Source organism: Pseudorca crassidens, chromosome 8 (genome assembly GCF_039906515.1).
Source record: "Pseudorca crassidens isolate mPseCra1 chromosome 8, mPseCra1.hap1, whole genome shotgun sequence".
Taxonomy (NCBI): Eukaryota; Metazoa; Chordata; class Mammalia; order Artiodactyla; family Delphinidae; genus Pseudorca; species Pseudorca crassidens.
This window is the reverse complement of record NC_090303.1, coordinates 98,764,671-98,789,070: the sequence shown is the minus strand read 5'-3', so window position 1 is coordinate 98,789,070 and position 24,400 is coordinate 98,764,671. Positions and strand designations below refer to the sequence as shown.

Here is a 24,400-nt window from a genome sequence, read left to right as displayed (position 1 = left end):
AATACCTAGAAATAAAAGACAAAGAAAACACGACGACCCAAAACCTATGGGATGCAGCAAAAGCAGTTCTAAGAGGTAAGTTTATAGCAATACAATCCTACCTCAAGAAACAAGAAAAATCTCAAATAAACAACCGTGACCGTACACCTAAAGCAATTAGAGAAAGAAGAACAAAAAACACCCCAAAGTTAGCAAAAGGAAAGAAATCATAAAGATCAGATCAGAAATAAATGAAAATGAAATGAAGGAAACGATAGCAAAGATCAATAAAACTAAAAGCTGGTTCTTTGAGAAGATAAAATTGATAAACCATTAGCCGGACTCATCAAGAAAAAAAGGGAGAAGACTCAAGTCAACAGAATTAGAAATGAAAAAGGAGAAGTAACAACTGACACTGCAGAAATACAAAGGATCATGAGAGATTACTACAAGCAACTCTATGCCAATAAAAAAGACAATCTGGAAGAAATGAACAAATTCTTAGAAATGCACAACCTTCCGAGACTGAACCAGGAAGAAATAGAAAATATGAACAGACCAATCACAAGCTCTGAAATTGAAACTGTGATTAAAAATCTTCCAACAAACAAAAGCCCAGAACCAGATGGATTCACAGGCACATTCTGTCAAACATTTAAAGAAGATCTAACACGTATCCTTCTCAAACTCTTCCAAAATATAGCAGAGGGAGGAACACTCCCAAACTCATTCTATGAGGCCACCATCACCCTGACACCAAAACCAGAAAAAGTCGTCACAAAAAAAGAAAACTACAGGCCAATATCACTGATGAACATATATGCAAAACTCCTCAACAAAATACTAGCAAACAAAATTCAGCAGCACATTAAAAGGATCATACACCATGATCAATTGGGGTTTATCCCAGGAATGCAAGGATTCTTCAATATATGCAAATCAATCAATGTGATACAACATATTAACAAATTGAAGCATAAAAACCACATGATCATCTCAGTAGATTCAGATAGAGCTTTTGACAAAATTCAACACCCATTTATGATAAAAACTCTCCAGAAAGTAGGCATAGCAGGAACTTACCTCAACATAGTAAAGGCCATATATGACAAACCCACAGCCAACATCATTCTCAATGGTGAAAAACTTAAACTATTTCCACTAAGATCAGGAACAAGACAAGGTTGCCCACTCTCACCACTATTATTCAACATAGTTTTGGAAGTTTTAGCCACAGCAATCAGAGAAGAAAAGAAATAAAAGGAATCCAAATTGGAAAAGAAGTAAAGCTGTCCCTGTTTGCAGATGACATGATATTATCCACAGAGAATACTAAAGATACTACCAGGAAACTACTAGAGCTAGTCAATGAATTTGCTAAAGTAGCAGGATACAAAATTAATGCACAGAAATCTCTTGCATTCCTATATGACTAAACTACCCAAAGCAACCTACAGATTCAGTGCAATCCCTATCAAACTACCAATGGTATTTTTCACAGAACTGGAACAAAAAATTGCACAATTTGTAATGGAAACACAAAAGACCTCGAATAGCCAAAGCAATCTGGAGAAAGAAAAATGGAGCTGGAGGAATCAGGCTCTCTGACTTCAGACTATACTGCAAAGCTATAGTAATCAAGATAGTATGTAACTGGCATGAAAACAGAAATGTAGATCAATGGAACAGGACAGAATGCCCACAGATAAACCCACACACCTATAGGTAACTAATCCATGACAAAGGAGGCAAGACTATACAATGGAGAAAAGACAGCCTTTTCAATAAATGGTGCTGGGAAAACTGGACACCTACATGTAAAAGAATGAAATTAGAACAGCCCCTAACACCATACACAAAAATAAACTCAAAAGGGATTAAAGACCTAAATATAAGGCCAGACACTATCAAACTCTTAGAGGAAAACACAGGCAGAACACTCTATGACATAAATCACATCAAGATCCTTTCTGACCCACCTCCTAGAGAAATGGAAATAAAAACAAAAATAAACAAATGGGACCTAATGAAACTTAAAGGCTTTTGCACAGCAAAGGGAACCATAAAGAAGATGAAAAGACAACCCTCAGAATGGGAGAAAATATTTTCAAATGAAGCAACTGACAAAGGATTAATCTCCAAAATACACAAGCAGCTCATGCAGCTCTATATCAAAAAACAAACAACACGATCCAAAAATGGGCAGAAAACCTAAACAGACATTTCTCCAAAGAAGATATACAGATTGCCAACAAACACATGAAAGGATGCTCAACATCATTAATCATTAGAGAAATGCAAATCAAAACTGCAATGAGATATCACCTCACACTGGTCAGAATGGCCATCATCAAAAGCTCTAGACACAATAAATGCTGGAGAGGGTGTGGAGAAAAGGGAACATTCTTGCACTGTTGGTGGGGATGTAATATGATACAGCCACTATGGAGAACAGTATGGAGGTTCCTTTAAAAACTAAAAAGTGAACTACAATATGACCCAGCAATCTCACTACTGGGCATATACCCTGAGAACACCATAATTCAAAAAGAGACATTTACCACAATGTTCATTGCAACTCTATTTACAATAGCCAGGACATGGAAGCAACCTAAGTGTCCATCGACAGATGAATGGAAAAAGAAGATGTGGCACATATATACAATGGAATATTACTCAGCCACAAAAAGAAACAAAACTGAGTTATTTGTAGTGAGGTGGATGGACCTAGAGTCTGTCATACAGCGTGAAGTCAGTCAGAAAGAGAAAAACAATATCGTATATTAATCCATATATGTGGAACCTAGAAAAATGGTACAGATGAACCAGTTTGCAGGGCAGAAATAGAGACACAGATGTAGAGAACAAACGTATGGACACCAAGGGGGGAAAGTGGCATGGGGTGGGGGTGGTGGGATGAATTGGGAGGTTGGGATTGACATGTACACACTAAGATGTATAAAATACATAAGTAATAAGAACCTGCTGTATAAAAAATAAATAAAATGAAATTCAAAAAAATAAAAAGTGAGAGAGTGGCATGGACATATATACACTATCAAATGTAAAACAGATAGCTAGTGGGAAGCAGCTGCACAGCACAGGGAGATCAGCTCAGTGCTTTGTGACCACTTAGAGGGGTGGGATAGGGAGGGTCAGAGGGAGAAGCAAGAGGGAGGGGATATGGGAACATATGTATATGTATAGCTGATTCACTTTGCTATACAGCAGAAACTAACACAACAATGTAAAGCAGATATACTCCAATAAAAATGTTTAAAAAATAATAATTTTGTCACTCTAGTACTTGTACTTAAAAATGAAACCACTTTGAAATCACTTCAGAGAGGCAACTGACTTGAACATGGGTTCACCTGGGTGTGTGATACTTTTACGTTATTGAGCTTAGTTTCTTTTGCTAAGATAGATGACTATGGTTTAAATGTTTACGTATCAATAGGATACTCCTCTCTGGATCCTTCTATAGGAAACCCAATGGCTCTGGCAATGGAGTTAAAGACTAAAGGGGAGTCTGGGTTTAGCTTGGAAGGCCAAGAAAATTTATACAGATATCCATGCTTCTAAAACCAGAAATGAATCAGATCTAGCATGAGGAAACAGGGCTTTCCAGAAATCTACTAATAAATAATTTGATTAAGCTCAAAGAAGGAAAGAACACAGCCATTTGCAATATAAAATGGATGGAATCCCAGATGGGGAGTCAACCGAGATAAGGTGAAGAGACAAAGTAAACATACCAAGAATAAAGAATCACAATATGAACTGTCATATATGAAAATTAAAACGGAATTATGTAACTAGTCTTTTTTTGTTCTTTATTTTGAGCTAGAGATCTGGTTTTAGGACCCTGAATACCTTCTATCCTAAGGGTGTTTTTGAAGGGTGTTTCCCAAAAAGAAAGCTAGCTTCATGCCTGGAAAATTGCTTGCTAGCTCCAGTTCTCAGGGAACGAGTTCCAGCTGACCTGTTCTTGCTCCTTTGAAGTCTGATGGGATCAGAGCCACAATGAAGTCAGAATTGAACAGGCGTGAAGTTCTGAATAATCTGAAGTTTATCTGAGGGACTTTCTGCCTCCTTTACCACTTTTGCGTAATTATCATGACGTGAAAGTAAGATATTCCCGGAAACCTACAGTTTTGTAACAAGAATCTAATGATAGAAGACAGAATGTTTCCCAGTGTAAAAGAAGCACTAGCACAGTTTGACACCAGCCTAAGTGACCACATGAACATCTGTAAAGAAGAATGGAAGGAACCGTCAGCCTGCAAATCTATGAAAAGGTGCCAGAGCCACAGGGTGGCAATTTGCAGGCAGCAACATCGAGGTGGAACAGAAAGGAAATCTGGCATAAACAGTGTCACTGCAGAAATACCCATGTTTGTGAGAAAAGCCTTCCTCTCCCTATAGCGGAAATAATTTTTAGATATTTCAAGTCAAAGTTTTGATTTTATTTATTTTTCTTGTTCAGTGGATCAGTGACATGTTTCACAAGGAGTGGGGGCTGGGAGAGTTCACCTCTGGACACTGGACTGGAACAAAAAGTTAGTAGACATGCAGATTCAATTTTGGGAAGATGGTCTAAAACCCTGGGGCTCTGGGGCTGAAAGAGGTCTGTCTTTGAGAACAAAAGAGAGGAACATAGTATTAGCACAGCATAAGGTCTGATCAATGACCCTCCCCCTCAACTACCTCAGCATTAAAGCTCCAGGAAGAAATGTTCACTGAGTGATCTTTAAGAAGTGTTTATTGACTGAATGAATCTCAACAGAGATTCCGAAATCCTCTGGCAGTGGTGGCTTGTGCCTTGCTTTCCACCTTTGGGTATCTGATTTATAAGAGGCCCCATGTCAGCCTGAGGTGTACAGAGTAGATACAGAGCATGATATGCTGAGTCAGAGGGGGGCCTAAGATAGTTATCTCCACTCCCCACACCCACTCAGCTTGTACACAGTTTGCAAGAGATCTCAAAATCACTGTGTGTCCCTATGGGGGTCTATAGAAGTGCTTGGATGGCTGGTAGACCAGAAAAGGGACTTAGGAGAAGGTCAGTGCCCAGGAGGTACATGGACCTTGAGTGACCAACCATCGTGGTTTACCCAGAACTGTGAGGTTTCTCCAGGTGAAGGGTTCTCAATTCTAAAAGCAAGACAGTCCTTGACAAACTGGGACAGGTTACCTTCTTACCCAAATCCCAAAACGTGAGCCCAGCAGGAGCCACAGCCAGCAGGAAGAACTGCCAGAGCAGTGGGGAGCCCAGAAGGAACCTGAGTAGAGCACGTGGAGCAACGCCCAATCCTCTGATGATGGTACATAGTTAGCTGGGCCTGACCCAAGGGCTATGCTGGAGGGGTCAAGGAGGACACTTGAAATGGGACAGCAGCGCCGAATGGGAGCTTGACCTCTGACTAAGTTTGAATCCCATGTTGACTTATATATATAGTTATTAGGGTACCCGAAGGTATGTGCTCCGATATTTATTTTTTGCTGCTATTGACTGGAACTGGGAGCTTACGAACAAATGAAGATCAACTTTAGAAAAAAATATGTTACATGTATTCTTCATCTCAGGACTGTAAATCTTAAACTTGCTTTTATAAGAAGTCATGACCTCCTTCTGAATTGTTAGTATTAATCTATTTATTCATTGTTCACCTTTCCAGCAGAGTTAGCTTAGTTTTGAAGCACCTCACACTGTATCTATCCAACCCTCATTTAAGTGCTCTTATAAAAAATCATATATTTTCCTTTCAAGGAAAAAAATATAGAACAAACTGGGTAGGTGTTCTTGAAAAGAAAGCACTGAATTAAAAAACCAAAAAACGGGTCTGTGATTATGCATTTCCATCCAAAAATAAAATGAAGACTTAATTACTAACTCAGAAATAGGATCCAGTCCCTTCGCAGTTTCTCAAGGGGTAATTTTGTGGGCTGTACTTAAGCTGGGATGTCTACTCTTCCTTTTCCGCTTTCTGTGCTATCCAGAACATTTACTGGTTTTGTTTCTTAATATATTTACAAGGGAGGTTATAGAAAAGGTATAGAAGATTCTAATTCTAATGAACTACTTTTACCAGGTTTTCTATGAGATGCTGACTAACGATATAAATTTGCTTTGGCCTCTGAACAGCCATTTAGTCCCCAGGTTCCAATCTCTAGGGGACATCACTGGCATGCAACTTAATATATCCTAAAATAAATTCATCATCTTTTGTTTCAAAGCCATTTCCATAATTAGGAATTTGTTGTCCTGTGTTCTAGTAAAAAGATGGTATTGGTTTATTTTAGACATGGAAGATGAAAAAAGGACAGATGCTTTCAACTCCAAGAAAAATAATCATTGACTCACAGTGACTTAAATAAACAAGGATTGCTTTTTTTCCTCACACAAAAAGGAGTGAAGGTGGTTGCTGACTGTGGTTCACTGGAGCTCTGGTTTTCTTGATCATACAGCTCCAGGCATGGTGTCTGCATTTGAACAAGAACAGTGGAGAGTAACAGGGGACCTCTGTATCAGAAAAATAAAAGTTTTCTCAGAACACCTTAGCTGACTTCTGCGTACCTCTCATTAGCCAGGACTGTGTCACATCATCACTGCGGATGACAAAGAAAAAAAAAATCTCTCCCTGGCAGCTAATCTACGAGGGTGATCTTAGGATTGATGTAAGTCACAGATAGCAAAACGGACTTTACTGTTACTCACAAAACAGGAAAAAAATTGCCAAACCAGTCATGAACACCACTTACTTCAGCTCAAAATATTTTAACACCAGCTTCTCCATTCCATGTGACGTGAATCAGAATCATAGACAGACAAACAAGAGCTCTGCAGGGATTCACAAGTTCTACCCTCTACTGCAGCAACTCTCCTAGTTTATAAATTATGACCAGTACCTGCCAGGACCCTCCCAGGACTGACTCAGACCCCCAATACACTTTCCTCACTCCCTTCCTCTCCCCACCTCCCTCTGAGAAGACCCTTGGTTCTCTTTTGGTTCCCACTTGCAGGAGGAAGTAAATAAACCTAACTTTAGTTATAGGAGTGTTTTTGCAGGCTTTTGCCTCTCAGATTTTCACACCCAGAAAGAGGATAGAGAGAAGTGGGTCGAAGACAGGAGTTGAGTCTGGTGCCTGAAGATGTTTGCCACAGGGAACCAACAATGTGAGGGTGCAAAGGAGCAGATAAAAAATGGTACTCATGCAAGGAGAAACAAGGAGATTATCTGCTAGATACCTTACTGTTTACGGAGAATATTCTAGCAACTGAGCATTTGATGAAGTCCTCCTCCCTAAGAGCAGGGTCTCACTCGAAGGGTAAGGCTACAGGCTCCTGACATTGGAAGAGGCTTCCTGCCCACTACTCACCCTCTCCCTTTCCAGTTCTTCTGCTGTTTATGAAATACAGCTGAAGAAACCAGAGGTCCTCAATAGATAAGCACGACGTTTTGTCAGACACAACACCTCATTGTTTAATCTGCAGATGTGTGCTTGTACGATACATGTATCCAACTGCCTTCTTGAAATGTCCACTTAGATGTCCAATAGACCTTTCAACTCCTGCCCAACAGTGAATTCCTGATTTTTTTCTTCCACCCCATGACTAATCTTCTCTACCACTAGCCTTCCCATTGGAGGACATGGTAACTCCTTCCTTCCAGTTGCTGTTACCAAATCATTTCGGTTTATCCTTATAGCTTCTCTTCCTCTCGTGCCTCGAAACCAATCCATTAAGAAATCCTACTGACCAACCCTTCTCAGTATATTCAGAATTGACCACATGACACTACCTCTTGCGCTAACAGCACCCCAGTCTTAGGCCACCAGCACCTCTCACCTGGATTACTATGACAGGCTCCCAGCTTCTACCTTTCGTCCTCCCACAGCCAGGGTTATCCTTTACAAATGTAAGCTAAAGCATGCCACTGCTCTACTCAGAAACCTGCAATGACTCCCTAGTTCTCTCACAGTAAAAGCCGGATCCTTACAGTTACCTACAGGTCTCCAGGCCCTGGCCTCTAGGATTGCTCTGGCCTCCTCTTATGCGGCTCTGCTCCTCGTCCTTCCAAACTTGCCACCCTGGCCCCTTGTTAACCCTAGATGATACCAGGCAGCCTTGTTGCATTGACTATTCTCTCAGCCTGTAATGCTCTTTCCTCAAATTGGTGAATTCTATTACTCTTTCAGGTCTTGAACTAATAATTGAGGCTAACTCTGACCAACCTATTTAAACAGCAACTCAACACTCATCTGTTGAAATGCCAGTCCTCCTTGATTTGCTCAACATTTTTTCTTTCTTTTTTTATAGCACTTATTCCTTCTAACTTACTATAATATTTATTTATCACGTCTGTGCTTCCTCCCCTTCCCCGAGAATGTGAGCTTCGCAGGTGCAAGGATCTTTGTCCGTGTTGTTCAGTGATTTATCCTAAGTGCCTAGAACAGTGTCTGACACCATGGATGCACTCAGAAAATACTACTGAACAAATAATTCTATCGCTTGGCATGCTTGCTCTTCCTAGATTCAACGCTGTGTTCAGAAAGCAAACAAACAAACAAAACAGGGCACGTGTAAACCCACACCCAGAAAAGAAAAAGAAGTCCAACTCACAGGGTATGTCAGCATGACACACAGCAAGACTCCTTTAGAATCATCTGCCCAAACTATCTCCCTAAGCTCCACTCATAAAATCATTGCAGCTGCTCCTATAATCTCTAAACATTTTATAAAAATCATGCCTGTGATTTCTATTTTTTTACCCTATATTTTCATTTATGCTTTTTAAATTTTTTCAAAAATAGCTCTCAAATCAATCAAGCTGAAATTTGAAAGGATAAAGGAGACAGTGTAGGCTTGCTTAGGGAGAATTTAGGTAGTCTGAAAATAAAATGGTAGAGATCAGGCAGTTGCAAAGTTTCAGTCAGTGAGGGGGAAAAGATCAAACCAGAGAAGAGCCACGGATGTATCATTAAAATATTATCTGATGGGTCACAGCTATGTGAGGACAGGGTACTCTCATATGCAAAGACACAGATTAAGGGTGAGCTCATCAATGAGCCCCTCAACGGTTTGAATAAGGTGAATACAGCCCTGTATCATACATGCAAAAACACAGCACTTCACAGATTAAGATTCTGAACTGGGCACATTTTGTGTGAATAAAGGAATCTGCTATATCACACATTGGTAATTAACGTGCAGAAATCATTGCCCTGGTGATCATTTCAACATATATGTAAATATCAAATCATCACATTGCACACCTGAAACGAATACTATGTTATATGTCAATTATACCAAAAAAAAGAAGTCATTGTCCTCAAAAAGTAAGACAAGCAGAAAACGTATTCAATAGTGGCTTTAGGAAGTTTGTGATGCATCAGAGGTGACTACTTCCCTGTAGTCACTCTTCTGGGTTATCACCCTGGAGGATAAGAAAGACATATTCCTTGTTCTGTCAGCTACAGGATACTTGGCAACATAGACAGTTGCATGACGCCATTTTGGCAAAAAACTGTTTTGTATATTTCTCTACCTGCCAAAAATTGAAATTTGCAACCCCTATTCTACATCGTCTCTTGTGTTGTTCTCCTTACCAGGAGTGCCTTGTTCGTTTACCAAAATCTTCTTCTGGAGATATTTTAAGTCCTAATCTCGCCATGGGGGTAAAACAGTAAAATCTCAACAGCTCATCCGCACTTCTCTGGTAGCAAACAATTTAAATTTAATGCCCAGGAAACACGCTGTTTGAAGTGAAATAGCAACATCACCATAAAATCTAGCAGTTTATGAAAGCTGGATGAACTAACTTGGGTATTATTGACAGAAATTATTGTATCATTAAAGTTACTGACATGGAAAATGAACCAAGGTACTAAAATGACTCAATATACTGTCTATTACTAAGAAGGAAAGTCTTCCTGTATGGAAAACCATTATTAAAATTTATGAATACACATCTAATATCAGAATATATTATCTTAAAACATTCATCTCTCAGTTTTTGTGATTACTGCCACCACTTGCTTTAGGCAGAAATAACAGCTATTACATTATTGATGGTTCAAAAATTAGTATATTTTTATTAAAATTGTTTGCTGTTCTGTTTAAATATAAACTGTTTAGACTATCAGGACCCATATCTGCGTATATGTAATAAAAATAAGCACTATGTTATGTTTTATTATAGACATATTAAAGCTTTAAAAAGGTACATTCTACAGACATCATAAACTGTAATTTACCGTTCATGTGAATACTACTTTATTAAGATTATATGGAAGCGAGCTTATTTCATAATGGATGATTTTTGTATATTTTTAAGATTCATTATATGTCTTTGGATGACTTCCCCAAGGATCCCCTCTTAAATGAACTAAGATTATTAGAGACTTAAGGTCTGTACTTTACTGGGGGCTGGCTGAGACTTCTAGAACTTTTATCTTCAAAATATAAAATTAATAAAACTCTTTTCAGAATAACATAGCTCTCTCATAAAAGATCTGAAAATAGGACAGAATATCACCTAAATTCACTGGGTTAAATTCAACTCAAAATTAGATGTAGTTTGTTTGTGGGCAAAACATCTCAAAATGAAATTTTTTCATGTTGGAACGAAAGGCACTTTTTAGAAGTATGTTAAGGTAGTATATGTAATGCTGTCATAATATTTCATATAAAGGTTGTATCTTTCCACCATGTGAGAGGTAAACTAAGTTTTTACAAAAAGTTTCTCCCCAGATTTGCAAAAACTGACAAAGATGAGATCTTGTAATAATATTTCAGTATGTCTGTTTTGTAAGCAGACTCAACTACATTAAATATTCTACTTCAGTAAATCCCCATACTGCCTGCCAACACATTTTAATGTTTCTTTTCCTTCAGGAGGGGCCTTTAGAGGGAACCATATACTGAGGATGAGTAATGACCAAGACAAGAAGAGGGACATTTCTGCTGTGGGCATCAGAAGCAAAACTAAAAATAAACTAAGTTCCTTTTCCAGCTGTTGCTTGCAAAACTACATGCATAATGCTCACATTCACCAAGGGAGGCTGAATGGGTTAATGTGACATCACATATTGTTCTGTCATATATAACCATGTCCTGATATAAACATCACTGCTAACATCACAAACAAAAGCCACAGGCACGGCAAGTGGCTCCTGTCTCCTTACCCCTTACAGGGTTGTGTGTTCGGGTGTTTCACTTGTCCTACAACAAAAACATGAATTCTGAAAATCTGAACAATTCGAGGAAGGATGAAAGGCCGTTTACCTGTCTATGATGGCACACATATCAATGCTGACATTCGCAAAACTTCCTGGCCTCCTTTGTGCCACTTCGTATAAATTTACAAGTTGATCATCCACTTGAATGAGCTGCATGCATCCTTGGAATGAAGGCTGAAGGACAGAGTGACTTGAGTTATTCATCTGGTTCCGATAACCTGTGAGAGAGAAAAAAATGGGAATGTTGAATTCTGTGTCCAGCATGCTTCACTAAAATTCCTCTGGGTGTTTTCCCTGACCACAGCCATCGTATCCAACTACTGTGTTTCACTGATCCTTGCTGTTGTACTCAGTGTGGAAGAATGAAGTCTTTTGAGAAAACAGTATTATTTCAGGGGAAGCTGTTAAGGGTTGAACCTAGGCAAATGTTTGTCTCTGGTCTATGTCTATGAAGCATCCTTCATATTTTCTCTTTTGACACCTTCTTTTTCACTCTGTCACATCTCTGTCCATCTGCTCACGGCTATACTTCTTCATGTGACCCTGTCTTCAGAGATCAGGATGTAAAATTTTAGACCTTTCCCAACTATCCAAGCTCCTTCCTTTTATGTCTTTAATATTTACTGTTATTTTCTTAATTCCTCAGAGGTCTGTTATTCGGATGTCAAGAAGCTAAACTTACTATTATCAACTAAGGTGGGTTTCTTTTATAGATTAATATCTAATTCAATCCAAAGAGACATTTGCATTACAAATGATTTCCCAATTTATAAAACCCAAAGAAACATAAAGAGATAAATTTAGGCATAAGGGTCAGCCACATTGCTCTGAATATTCATCTCATATAAGGTACCTAAAATGGTATAGGTAGCATAAGTGATAAGAAGTGAAACTAAAAGCTTAGAAGAATGAATAACAAAACAAAAAAAGAAAGTTTCTATTAGGGTTAGCAACTACTGGTTCTATTACAGAGTAGGATATACATATACTAAGGTTGAGATCAGATAATTTTAAAAATTTTATTGCAAAGTAACTTTAAAATAGCACCACAAATAAACTTCCTTTATGCCTCTCAATAGAAAAAATCATAATTCATATTATGCATAGAAAATCTGCAGGCCATATGGAATAACATTTCTTGATCACATTAAATATCTCCACAAAGTCCCCCAAATGAACTTCACCTATCAGAGCAAATTTAAACTGTAGTAATTTGTCTGCTTAAAAATCGTAAGTTATTCACACATTCTTTTCAATCTAATATTATATCTATAGCAAAAAAACAATTTATACAAAATGGGTTGGTATCAGGATGTGCCATTAATTGGATAAAAGGGAATTTTCAATAAAAACATTGTCCAAAAGATGACCATTAAGTGATTTTTTATTTTATTTAAAATATTTATTTATTTTATTTTATTTATTTATTTATTTTCGCTGCACCGGGTCTTAGTTGTGGCATGCAGGATCTCAACTTGCGGCATGTGGGCTTCTTAGTTGTGGCATGCGAACTCTTAGTTGTAGCATGCATACGGGATCTAGTTTCCCCACCAGGGAGCAAACTCGGGCCCCCTGCATTGGGAGCGCGGAGTCCTACCCACTGGACCACCGAGTACGGAGTCCTACCCACTGGACCACCAGGGAAGTCCCCATTAAGTGATTTTTTTTTAAATGTCCTATTCTGTTTGACTAGTAATAGTAGTTTAGAACAATAGAAATCTCCTTCTCCCTTTATTAATGGGTTACAGTAATTAAAATCTAATAATTATCAATTGAATCCTTTTTAAGGATTAATCACAGAAGTGTATACAATCATTTTCCATCAACATAGTAATATGTAAAAATATGATTATACTTAATTTCTTGGCTTAAAAATAAATAAGGCTCTATTTCAATGTCAAACATATGGCTTTTTTTTTTCTTTTCTCTTTTCTGAGTCACTTTTTTTTTTTTTTTCATTTGCATTGACTTAATCCTCTCAGAAAATTGCTGATCTTAGCTAAGTGGTCTATTTAGACTAGCTATATGCATACATATGATTTTCACTCTGTCTAATCAAGATAAAATTGAATGGAGTTTAATGTCTAAACTTAGCAAAGAGAAAACATCCAGCTGTAGCTTTACTGACTATTCTTAACATGACAATCATATGATTCTGTTTTTTGAATACTTGGGAGTCTCTAAATATCCACACTTGCTTTGAAGTATTCCAAAATGGGGACATCTATTGTGAGAACAAGACCTTCTCAGAAGCAAGGCAGCTGCATAACACACAGATCACTATCAAATGGGTAGAGTTAAGTTCATAAAACAAGACTTCATCAGTCACTCATAACAATGTTGTTTGGCCCTGATGAATTCTGGAGTTTGAAATTGTCAATTCCTTTCATTTTCTACACGGGATACATTCTAGGAGAAGATAATTATAGTACAAACTACTACATGTCCATTATAATGTAGCCATGGAGCCTCATGGCTCATGAAGAGGCTGTCAGTAATGACTGAAAGGAAGGTGAGGAAGCAATATTACTGGAAATGGAAGAAAACTGGATCATTGCTGTGTTGCAGTGGAAAGTTTAGCAAAACTGTGATAATGTGGAAAGGAAAACACTGTACTTAATGAACTGCATAACCTAGCTAAGGACATTTCCACACAGAGTACTCTGGCGTCTTCTCTTTGTTTATAGTAAAAGGGAAAAAGAAGAGAGAAAAACTAAAGACAAACTGCTAAATATAAGGAAGCTAGGTCTTGATGGATTTGAAAATAAAATATTTTCTTAATTTCAGTCTCTCCAGATGTTGAACGCAAAAAAATTAAGAAATCACTTCATGGCAAATTTCTACTACCAGGAAAACATGATCTAAAGATGATAATGAGGTGTGGCTATAAAATCCATATTAAGACCTCAGAAATATCTTAGATGGTGCCTCCAAGAACCATTCATTCAGACAAATTAACTTCTAGCCAGCTTACCGGTATGTCTCACAGAGCCTCTGAGTTAAACAATAATGGTTCTAATAATCTTATGGACACTTTCCCCTCAGCATGTCAGCGGAAGCCCAATGTGAAAAAGAGCTTATCTTTATGAAAGTGTGGATATGGCTTTTGTTTAATGAAGTAAAGCTAAACAGCATTCATAGGAAGCCTACATATTTTTAAGAGAACTGTACTAGTAGAATGTTGACCACTCCCTTATAGTTAGCAATGGGTTAAAGATGTTGAGTCTCTGGTACTGAAATTCCGGGTGCTCTAACACCCTCCTACGCTTGAAATGGAGGACAGAATATTATTATTTATTTCCGTTATTGTTCCCTGTATGTACAAATATAATTTCAGTAAAAAATCTTAGTGTAATAGTGTCTGTGATACTTTCAGTGACTAAAGCTTAGGATTTAACCTACTTAGTAGATTAACAGCAGGACTGACTGGAGAAAAAAATTTGCAGCTGGGATTTTGAGGGTCAGAAATGAATAGATATAAAATGGATAGAGGGTTAAACTCAACTAAAATTTGCCAAGTTATAAAAATTAAAAACAGGAAAAAAGTAAACTTTTACTTGTTTTGGCTTAGACCTTTAAATTTATTATATCTATGAATTTGAAATAAAAAATACAATGTCTATACATGGGTTGTAGTTACTGGTGATCTGACGATATGTTGTAATACCCACAGTGAATTGTAATTGTGTCATTCTCAATTGCATCTATCAGTGAACTGGGTCATTATAATTATGTTACCTTACTGGCATGTTTGAGATTTCCATTTCAAGACTTGGCATATAAAAACTTTATCCTGATTTGAAGTCCTTTCAGCATTTAGTTATTCTTGTTGACAAAAGAAACACATGCGTTTTCAAGGTTTTAAAATTTTAACTCAGATATACGTTAGTGAAAAGCATGCTGGTATTTGTTTTGACATTAAAATGCCAATCTAAGTTGTTGTAAATTATATGGTAACTTGATGGGACAAGAAAAGCAAACAACAGGCAACAGGGCTGCATATTTTACATGTCTAAAACTACATGCATACAAGATGTCTCTATTTATACTTATTTTAAAGTTGGGAAGTTTAGGAGGTTAGAAAGGCTGGTAGAATGCTGTAAAGATGCTAAAAACCATTTAGGCTTTTCCTTTTAAAATAACCTTGGAATATTGTGCAAAGCGTCTACTAATATCTGTTTACCAAATCTTCCTAAAGAATTCACCCTGGTGGGGTTGGGCCCAAGCAAGCAGTGTGTTAGAGTGAGCCAGGAGTGAGCCCAGTGGTGCTTGGTGCCTGCAGTAAGGACAGCCAAGCACATGCCCATCTGGCACGGCTCGGAGACTGACTACAATACAGGTTGATTGAGCAAATAAATAAATAGATTGACGATAGTGCGAGCCAGGTTCACGTTGTCAGGAAAGGAGGGTGCAAATGAAAAGAGGGAGATCTTGAATGGATCCTATGGGTTTGGATTGGAATTTAATCTATAAGTGTGCACTTGTGGTTTTCAGTATATACATATAGAAATAAATCTAGATGGAATTGTGTATATACTCAATATACAGGTGGTTTCTACCACCCACTGAAGATGGTCCAGAGAAGGATTATACCCAGAAGAAATGAGTCCCTTTACAGTTCAGATCTTAGTTTCTCTACTGAATAAAAACAGGACTCTTTGGAGAAAGGCTGATTCTACAGCTGGGTCACAGAAAGCACAATATGAGCCTGGAACATTTTGCTGCCCAGTAAAGTAAATAAGTGCTCAAGGAACGATGGTGTCATGTCAGAATGACATAGGGGCCAGTCTTAAGAGGGCTCCTACTGCTCCTATCTGGACAATTTTAAAACAAAATAAATAATTTGAGCATCAGAAAGATACTTTGAGTATCAAAAGAAAGGAAGGAAGGAAGGAAGGAAGGGAGGGAGGGAGGGAGGGAGGAGGGAAATAAGAGCAAAAGGAAATAATTTATAGATATATTTCATCAAATAACAGGAATCCATGAGTCCACCTGCATAAAAATGAATAAACAGGAGAATAGAAATATCTTCCTGTGATAACTAACAAATGTAAAAAGCATGTTGGAATTAGAAAGGTACAATCTGGCAACCATCATAGTAGTAATTAATCCAGGCAAGAAATATTAACTGATGCTCGAGTGAGTGGGTGAAATTTGGATGATGAACAGTCTCAAAGTGTCTCCCTATGAATATATTCACTAATTTCAAAGGGGAAAGTAGTCATTTTACAGCAAAGAAGCCTGGCAGACATCTTTGTAATCAAATGATCAAAGTTATCACCACCAGTAACAGGACCCACTGACACTGGGACACCTGATAGGTTGCAATGAGAAGAATGCAATGACTCCTGGTGGTACTCCTGCCCAAGACACATATCCTAGGTCCAACCATGAGAGAACATCAGACAGACTCAAACTGAGAGGATCTTCAGGAATGATAAGGTTGTGAAAGCCAACAAACAGCTGAGACTCTGATCTCAATCAGCAGAGACTGGAGAGGCAGGAAAACAGGGTGTAACATGTGATCCCAGACTGGGTCTTTTACTGTAAAGGACGTTACTGGACAAGTGACAAAACTTGAATGAGTTCTCTGAGTGAAAGTTATACTGGTGGCTTTTGAACTGTTCTTGAAAACTTTTTTTTCACATTTTAAATTGTTTGAGAATAAAAACTAATTTTAAAAAGATTATGATCCATTTGACATGAGATGGTGCTTGACGCTAAACATGCCATTCGAGAACCTTATTTTGGATTAAATTATTTCCCAATAAAAGGAAATTATCCTGTCTCCATTTCCCCATGTCCCACTCTATTCCACTTTAATCTGCTTTCAGTACCCATGAATTGTCAATTAAATTGCTCTTCCTAATTTCAGTGGTCATTTTCAGGTAACCAAAGGACATCTTTTACCCTTTAGCTAGACCTCCCGGTGGGATTTAACACTTGATCCTCATTTTATGTTCTATGTTACCAGGCCAGGGTGACTTTTGTGGCCTTAAAAGACTGAATATTCTGAATCCTGCCCACATTCCAATTTCAATTCATATCCCTCTTAGCCAGATTTTTAGATCTAGGGAGTTCCTAAACCCTAAAAATATTAGGACACATGCAAACACTCAAATCCCCTTCCAAGATTTAAAAATTAAAACAATATTAGTTAAACCATTAAATAAGTATAAGAAAATTCTACAAAAGATTATTTTCCCTCAGTATATACTTTATGCTTCAAATAAATTTGTCACATTTAAAAATGGTTCTGTTATGGGCTTCCCTGGTGGCGCAGTGGTTGAGAGTCCACCTGCCGATGCAGGGGACACGGTTCGTGCCCTGGTCCAGGAAGATCCCACATGCCGCGGAGCAACTAAGCCCGCGAACCGCAACTACTGAGCCTGTGTGCCACAACTACTGAGCCCGTGTGCCACAACTACTGAAGCCTGCGCACCTAGAGTCCGTGCTCCGCAACGAGAGAAGCCACCGCAATGAGAAGCCCGCACACCTCAACGGAGACCCAATGCAGCCAGAAATGAATAAAAATAAAATAAATAAATTTATAAAAAAGCAAAACAAAACAAAAAAACGGACTCCTGGGCTTCCCTGGTGGCGCAGTGGTTGAAAGTCCGCCTGTCGATGCAGGGAACACGGGTTCGTGCCCCAGTCCGGGAAGATCCCACATGCCGTGGAGCGGCTGGGCTCATGAGCCATGGCCGCTGAGCCTGCGCATCCGGAGCCTGTGCTCCGCAACGGGAGAGGCCACAACAGTGAGAGTGCACAGCAGTGAGAGGCCCATGTACCGCAAAAAAAAAAAAAAAAAAAAAAAATGGTTCTGTTGTATTTTGGGGTGACTACTAGCTCTCAAATTAAATGCTTTAAGATGTCTATTCCTACCCCCCTCAAAAAAATCTGAATCACTTTGATGTACAACTGAAACTGACACAACTATACTTCAGTTAAAAAAAAGTGCCTATTCTTGCTCACTGTGCTTCAGCCACCCCCATTCTCTTGCCTGTGCTCTAGGAAAACCAAGACCTTTCTGCCTGGAATTTTCTTCCCACTTGCAGTTTTCATGGCTGACTTACGATTCAGGTCAGCTCGAATATCACCTTCTGAGAGGGGGCCTTCCAAGACCACTCTACTTAAAATTATTCTATCCATTTTCTCATTCCAGTTCCTCAGCTACTTATTTCTTGTCATAGAATTTGTCACAATTTATAATTATCTGGATTGGTTTATTTACTTACACGTGTGTGTGTTTCTGAATGTGTTTTTCTCCCCTTTAGTATAATAGTTTCATGACAGCAATTGTATTGTCTTATTTCTCTATGAATTAAAAAAAAACATATTTGTTGAGAAAAACACACATAGCATAAAATTTACCAATCTATTTACATTAGAACAATCCATAGGATATAAGGGAGATATTCAAGATACAAAGTGTCTATTATAAAGTTTGGAAATAAATTATTTTTCAACAGATTGAAGCTCTCCTTTATAACATAATATAATCTCCATTTTTCGGGCTTTATTGACCCCTCTGTATTTGTTAGGTGAATGATCAAGTGGGTGAATATGTTTGCATTTTTATCCTGGAATGAGGTGATATCTAACCTTGCATCTGCACTTCCTTCAGGACTCTGTTTCAGTTACCTTATCAGAGAGGCCTTCTCTGATCACCAGTTAAATAACATTCCCCCACCCCCTTGATGCTCTATCTCCCTTATCTGATTCATTTTTCATAAGTCTTATCACCACATTATATATTTTTGTTTACTGTTTTTTCTCCTTTTACTGGAATGTACCCTCCATGAGACTTTGACTCCTAGATCTCTTACATAGTAGGGGCTCAAACATTGTCTACTGAATGAACAAAAAGCCACTGAAGAATTTTGAGCAAGGAAATAACTTAATCAATTTGTATTATGTTATTTTCTCTCTGGTGGAGATAGGAATAAGCTGGTAGAAGGAAAACAGGAGATAAGGATTGTTTTACAAAAGAGTCATTGGATAAATTACAAATTCTTATCTAAACTATGTCAATAAAGCTGATGTAGAGGAAATGGATGAAAAATATTTCATAGGAAGATATGACAGAACTGGCTGATCTACTGGATATGAGTACTGTACAGAGAGAGAGAGACGATTAGAATGACTCAGATTTCTGGGTGAGCAACTACATGGATGCTTTTGCCTCAATGAAAAAGAAGATGCAGGAAAAGCATCAGGTCTTTAAGGAGTGGAATGAAAGGAGAGGAGAGGAGGAAGGATGGTGGGTGGTTCTGATGAGTTCAAAGCTAGCCTTTTCAAGTCTGAAGTACCACTGGGATATCTAAGGTAAAATATTTAATCCATAGATTAATATTAATATCTGGACATCAGGAGAGGGATCAGAATTTGAGGAAGTTTTTCAGTCGCTATGCTATGGAGGTGGAGGAGATCGTATAAAGAAATTGTATAGTGCACTAAGCAAAGAACTTCAAGGCTGGAACTCCAGAAATAATTTACGTATCAGTGGTAGAAGCAGGAAAATAAACTAGTGAATAAAACTGAGAAAGAGGTAGAAGAAAAACCAAGGAGTGATATTAAGGAAGTGAAGGAATGATTAACAATATCAAAGATCACAGAATCCAAATTACATGAAGACTTAGGGCTTGACTTGGGTTTACCATTTAGATCAATGGGAAACTGGAAAAGTGGGTGTGGGTAACAAATTGCATTGTTTAAAAAGCACACAACATGTGGGAGAGCAGAAAGCACAGTGCTCCTAACATTCCATTATCAAACAGTGGTCTACTAATGAAAGGCTAACTAACATCTTTGGAGGTGATTTTTATGAGTTAATTTTAATTTTGTAAATTATTTAATATAATCTGTTGGCTTTTTCAAATTTAGGATGTCATTTATGTTTATTACATTTATGTTTATCTACTGTTTATAATAAATGAGTAGTAGATATTAAGAATTTTGTCTCTATCAATTTTTTCCCCCTGGGGAAATTAATTAAATGCTCTGTTTCTTATTTCTTTATGTACAAAATAGGAAAACTTACAATAGTTTATAAAACTGATGAAATGTATAAGCACAGGAGGTTGTTGTAAAGAATTAGTAAGACTATAACTACAAAGTAAGTGCCTAGAAAATGCCCAGAGTATACACCAAAGAGATCCAGAAATCAACATCATCACCATTTCTATCATTTCAAATGGTTTATATTATTTCAATTGTCTTTGTATTTATCAGAGATCCAAAACTATGTTATTTTTTATCCTTAAGAATGTTAAAATCTCATTAGGAAGACAGGTCTCTGAACATAATTGTACTAAAAATGTTACTGCCTATCCAAATGAGTAAGTAAAATGCAAGTAATGGAAGAGTTTGAGAAGACCATTCTCACTCCTTGAATATTTTCTCTCTTTCCTTGGCTAACAGAATATTATATTGTCCCAGGTTTTCTTTATACTTTTCTAGCAATATCTTTTCAATTTCATTTACTGATTGCTTGCCTCCTACCTGGTGTATAAATGTAGGAGTTCATCAAAGTTTGTCCTGGGCCATGTCGGTTTTCTTGGTAGTCTCTCCACAATAATAGCATTACCCAAACGCACTGCCTGAACTACCAACTATATGAGTAGGTCTCCAATGATATCTCCATCACAGGTCTTTCTTCTGAGCTGAGGACTAATGTATCCAGAGGTTCTTGGACTTCCCCATTCTAATATTTAACACATGTTCAAAACTCAAGATATATTGTTCTTGATCCCAGGTGGTATTTTGTCATTGTCCCTATACCAGCAGTCACTCAAAAAGTCAACTTCAATTTCCTCATCTAAAATGTTGCACATATTAAACAATCAAGAGTAATCCCTGGCACCTCCATCCTCACTCCCTGTATGCATAATCACATCGTGTCAGTTCCATCTTTTAAATAATCCTCAGTCTCTTCATGACCATCTGAGATCAGACTATCACACCTTCTCCACCACCCACTTCCAATCCATCTCCAGCATGAAGCCTAAGTGATCCGTATTAAAAATATTAATCTGATCATGTTACAACGTGATCAAGGAGTCTTTTATTTATTTGATAAAATGAATTAATAGGATGTTTTTAAAATTTCCAAGGTTTTTCTTTCCCTCTAACGTTCTAGTTTTCCAAATGCAAAATATATTTATAGTGATATACAAAACATGGGTTCTTACATTATGAAAACAAAATTTTATTTCTTTTTAAAAATAGTATTTATCAGTTTAACTTTATTTAATTAAAATTAATTTAATATAATTTATTGGACCACTTAGGAAGCTAGATTAATTTAAAATATGTATATATATATATTTTTTAATTTCTTTATTGGAGTATAATTGCTTTACAGTGTAAAATATGTATATTTTAGAATATTTAAAAATATATAAACATTAGTATCAATATATTGTTTTAAAAAGTTTATCAAAACTTTATTGCCTTAGCAAGATCAAAAATTTTCAAATAAAAGTATTTGTGAATCTCCCCTCCTATCCTCATACAATACTCATAAGATAAGTAAAGTGTATTTATACCAAAATTAGCTTAAATTTAGAAGATACTGGACATATTTCTATGAGTGTCTTTTAATAATCATGAAGAAAGTTACAAGAACATAGAAAAATAAAAGGAAATCAGAGAAGCAGACTACATATGTTAAAAAACTGGGATAGTTAGCAATTTGCAAATTGTACAATATGATTTTAAAAGCCATTGTTGTCCCAGGGCCACCATAAAAAGAAGAGCAGAATTACCAAACGGAATAATTTAACTCTTTTATGTCTTTTTTTAAATGTTAAGTGAATTTCGGAAAACTTAGTTGTGTATTCGTATAGAGAGAGTGCAAAATGCAAAATAAAAGACTTTTACATTTGATAACTTTGATTCTTTATGACCATTCCCTTTAGTGTATGTAACACATAAAACAGACAAGTACATTCATACATTCACAAAATAAAATAATATTGTCTTCTTGATCCTTCTGTATAAGCTGTTCGTTGATTACTGTGGAATAATACAATATTTTGTAAAATACAATCTTAGTGGTCAGGAGTATGGGCTGCAGAACAGCAGAACTGGCTGGAATCCCAGTCCTGCATATATTAGTTACATAGTTATGCCTTGACTAGGTCACTTGGCTTTTGTTTAATGTATTTTTTAAATTAAATTGTATATATTTAGGGTGTACAACATTATGTTTTAATATATATCTAAATAGTGAAGTGATTATTACTGTCAAGCTAATTAACACATCCATCTCCTCAGAGAGTTACCAATTTTTGTTGTGTGGTGATAGGACCTGAAATCTGTTCTCTTAGCAAATTTCCACTATACAATATGATTAATTATAATATGATTAACACCATGCTGTACATTAGATCTCTCTCTAGACTTACAATCCTACATAACTGTGTATTTGCATCCTTTGACCAACATCTTCCCCTTTCCCCTACCTCCCCCTGTCTGGTCTTAACTTCAGTTTCTTCAGTTGAAGAACAGGATTAATAATACCCAATTCATGCGGTTTTTGTAAACATTAAATAAAATACTATAAGAAAAGCACCTAGCACAGTGACTGGCACTCAGTAGGTGCTCAATAATGGTAATTATTATCATTAGGAGCCTGTTAAATGCATGGCTTTGATTAAATAACATGGTAATTTCTCACTTTTAAAAGTATTTTGATATTTGAGAGATTTGTTTTATACTGTAAAGAAAATTAGAAATTAGTTTCTCATCACTCCTATAAATAGTCCCATTTTAAAAGCCTATGTAGTTTTTAATATTTTGAGGGGGGAGGACTCTGCCTTTATTAGTATTTTTACATGTGAAAAAGGAAAATGTGCATGTAAACTAGAATCACAATTATCTGCATTACCATAATATCTATAATCCAAAATACTAGGAAATCAAGGCAATTTCTCCCTGGCTTTGGAATGCTTCTAAATATGACTATATTTGATATTCTGGAAATTAACTTCAAATCAATACAAAGCCAAATTGTGTTGCTTTAAAACTGGATAGGCAAGAAATTTTCAACCTGTGTTGGCTTTGGTGCTTAGAAGGGTGCTTGGCCCAAAATAGGAGTCCATGACCTATCCTTTTTCCTCCTCCTTCCCTTCTACTTGGTGTTACAATTATTGTTATTGATGATGATGTTATTACCCTTGATGTCATCTTTTGAGACTTCAAAGTTCTGCACTCTGTACAATGATGGTGCTTTTCTTCAGTTGTGATAATGTTTCCATGTTCATCAATGAAGTCTGATGTTAGAGTTTGAAGGTAAAATATTGGGTTGGCCAAAACGTTTGTTTATTTTCTTCCGTAAGTTGGCTCTTGTAGCACTTAGTTTTAACTTCATTCAAAACAATTTTGTTAGACTGTATGTGACAGCTATCATATCAGCGTGCATTTAAAAAAAGACTTATCAAAATTGGTGAATTTTTGCATAGTCATTTTAATATTGAAGATGGAAGAAAAAAGGCAAGATTTTCAGTACATTATGCTTTATTTTAAGAAAAGGAAAAGCACAACCGAAATGCACAAAAAGTTTTGTGCAGTGTATGCAGAAGGTGCTGTGACTGATTGCACGTGTCAAAAGTGGTTTGCAAAGTTTCGTGCAGGAGATTCCACACTGGACGATGCTCCACATTTGGGTAAACCAGATGAAGCTGATAGTGATCAAATCGAGACATTAACTGAGAACTATCAATGTTATACCACATGGGAGACAGCTGACATACTCAAAATATCCAAATCAAGCTTTGAAAATCATTTGCACCAGCTTGGTTATGTGAGTCACTTTGATGTTTGGGCTCCACATAAATTAAGTGGAAAAAACCTTCTTGACCATATTTCCACAGGCAATTCTCTACTGGAACATAATGAAAACTTTCCGTTTTTAAAACAAATTGTGATGGGCAATGAAAAGCGGATACTGTACAATAACGTGGAACAGAAGAGATCGTGGGGCAAGTGAAATGAACCACCACCACCACACCAAAAGCCGATCTTCATCCAAAGAAGGTGATGTTATGTATATGTTGGGATTGGAAGGGAGTCCACTATTATGAGCTCCTTCCAGAAAATGAAACGATTAATTCCAACACGTACTGCTCCCAAGTAGACCAACTGAAAGCAGCACTCGATGAAAAGCATCCAG

The 24,400-nt window shown here is 37.1% G+C and overlaps 1 protein-coding gene across 3 annotated transcripts in view; it reads right to left on the bottom strand.

The window, feature by feature from the left end:
- The window catches only part of CNTNAP2 (contactin associated protein 2), a 2,029,937-nt gene that overhangs the window by 862,908 nt on the left and 1,142,629 nt on the right, over positions 1-24,400 (bottom strand). For all 3 annotated transcript variants that reach the window (XM_067747291.1, XM_067747290.1, XM_067747289.1), the window contains one exon: positions 11,270-11,441. In XM_067747291.1, the coding sequence (XP_067603392.1) occupies positions 11,270-11,441 (172 nt within the window). The remainder of the gene's footprint in view (positions 1-11,269; positions 11,442-24,400) is intronic.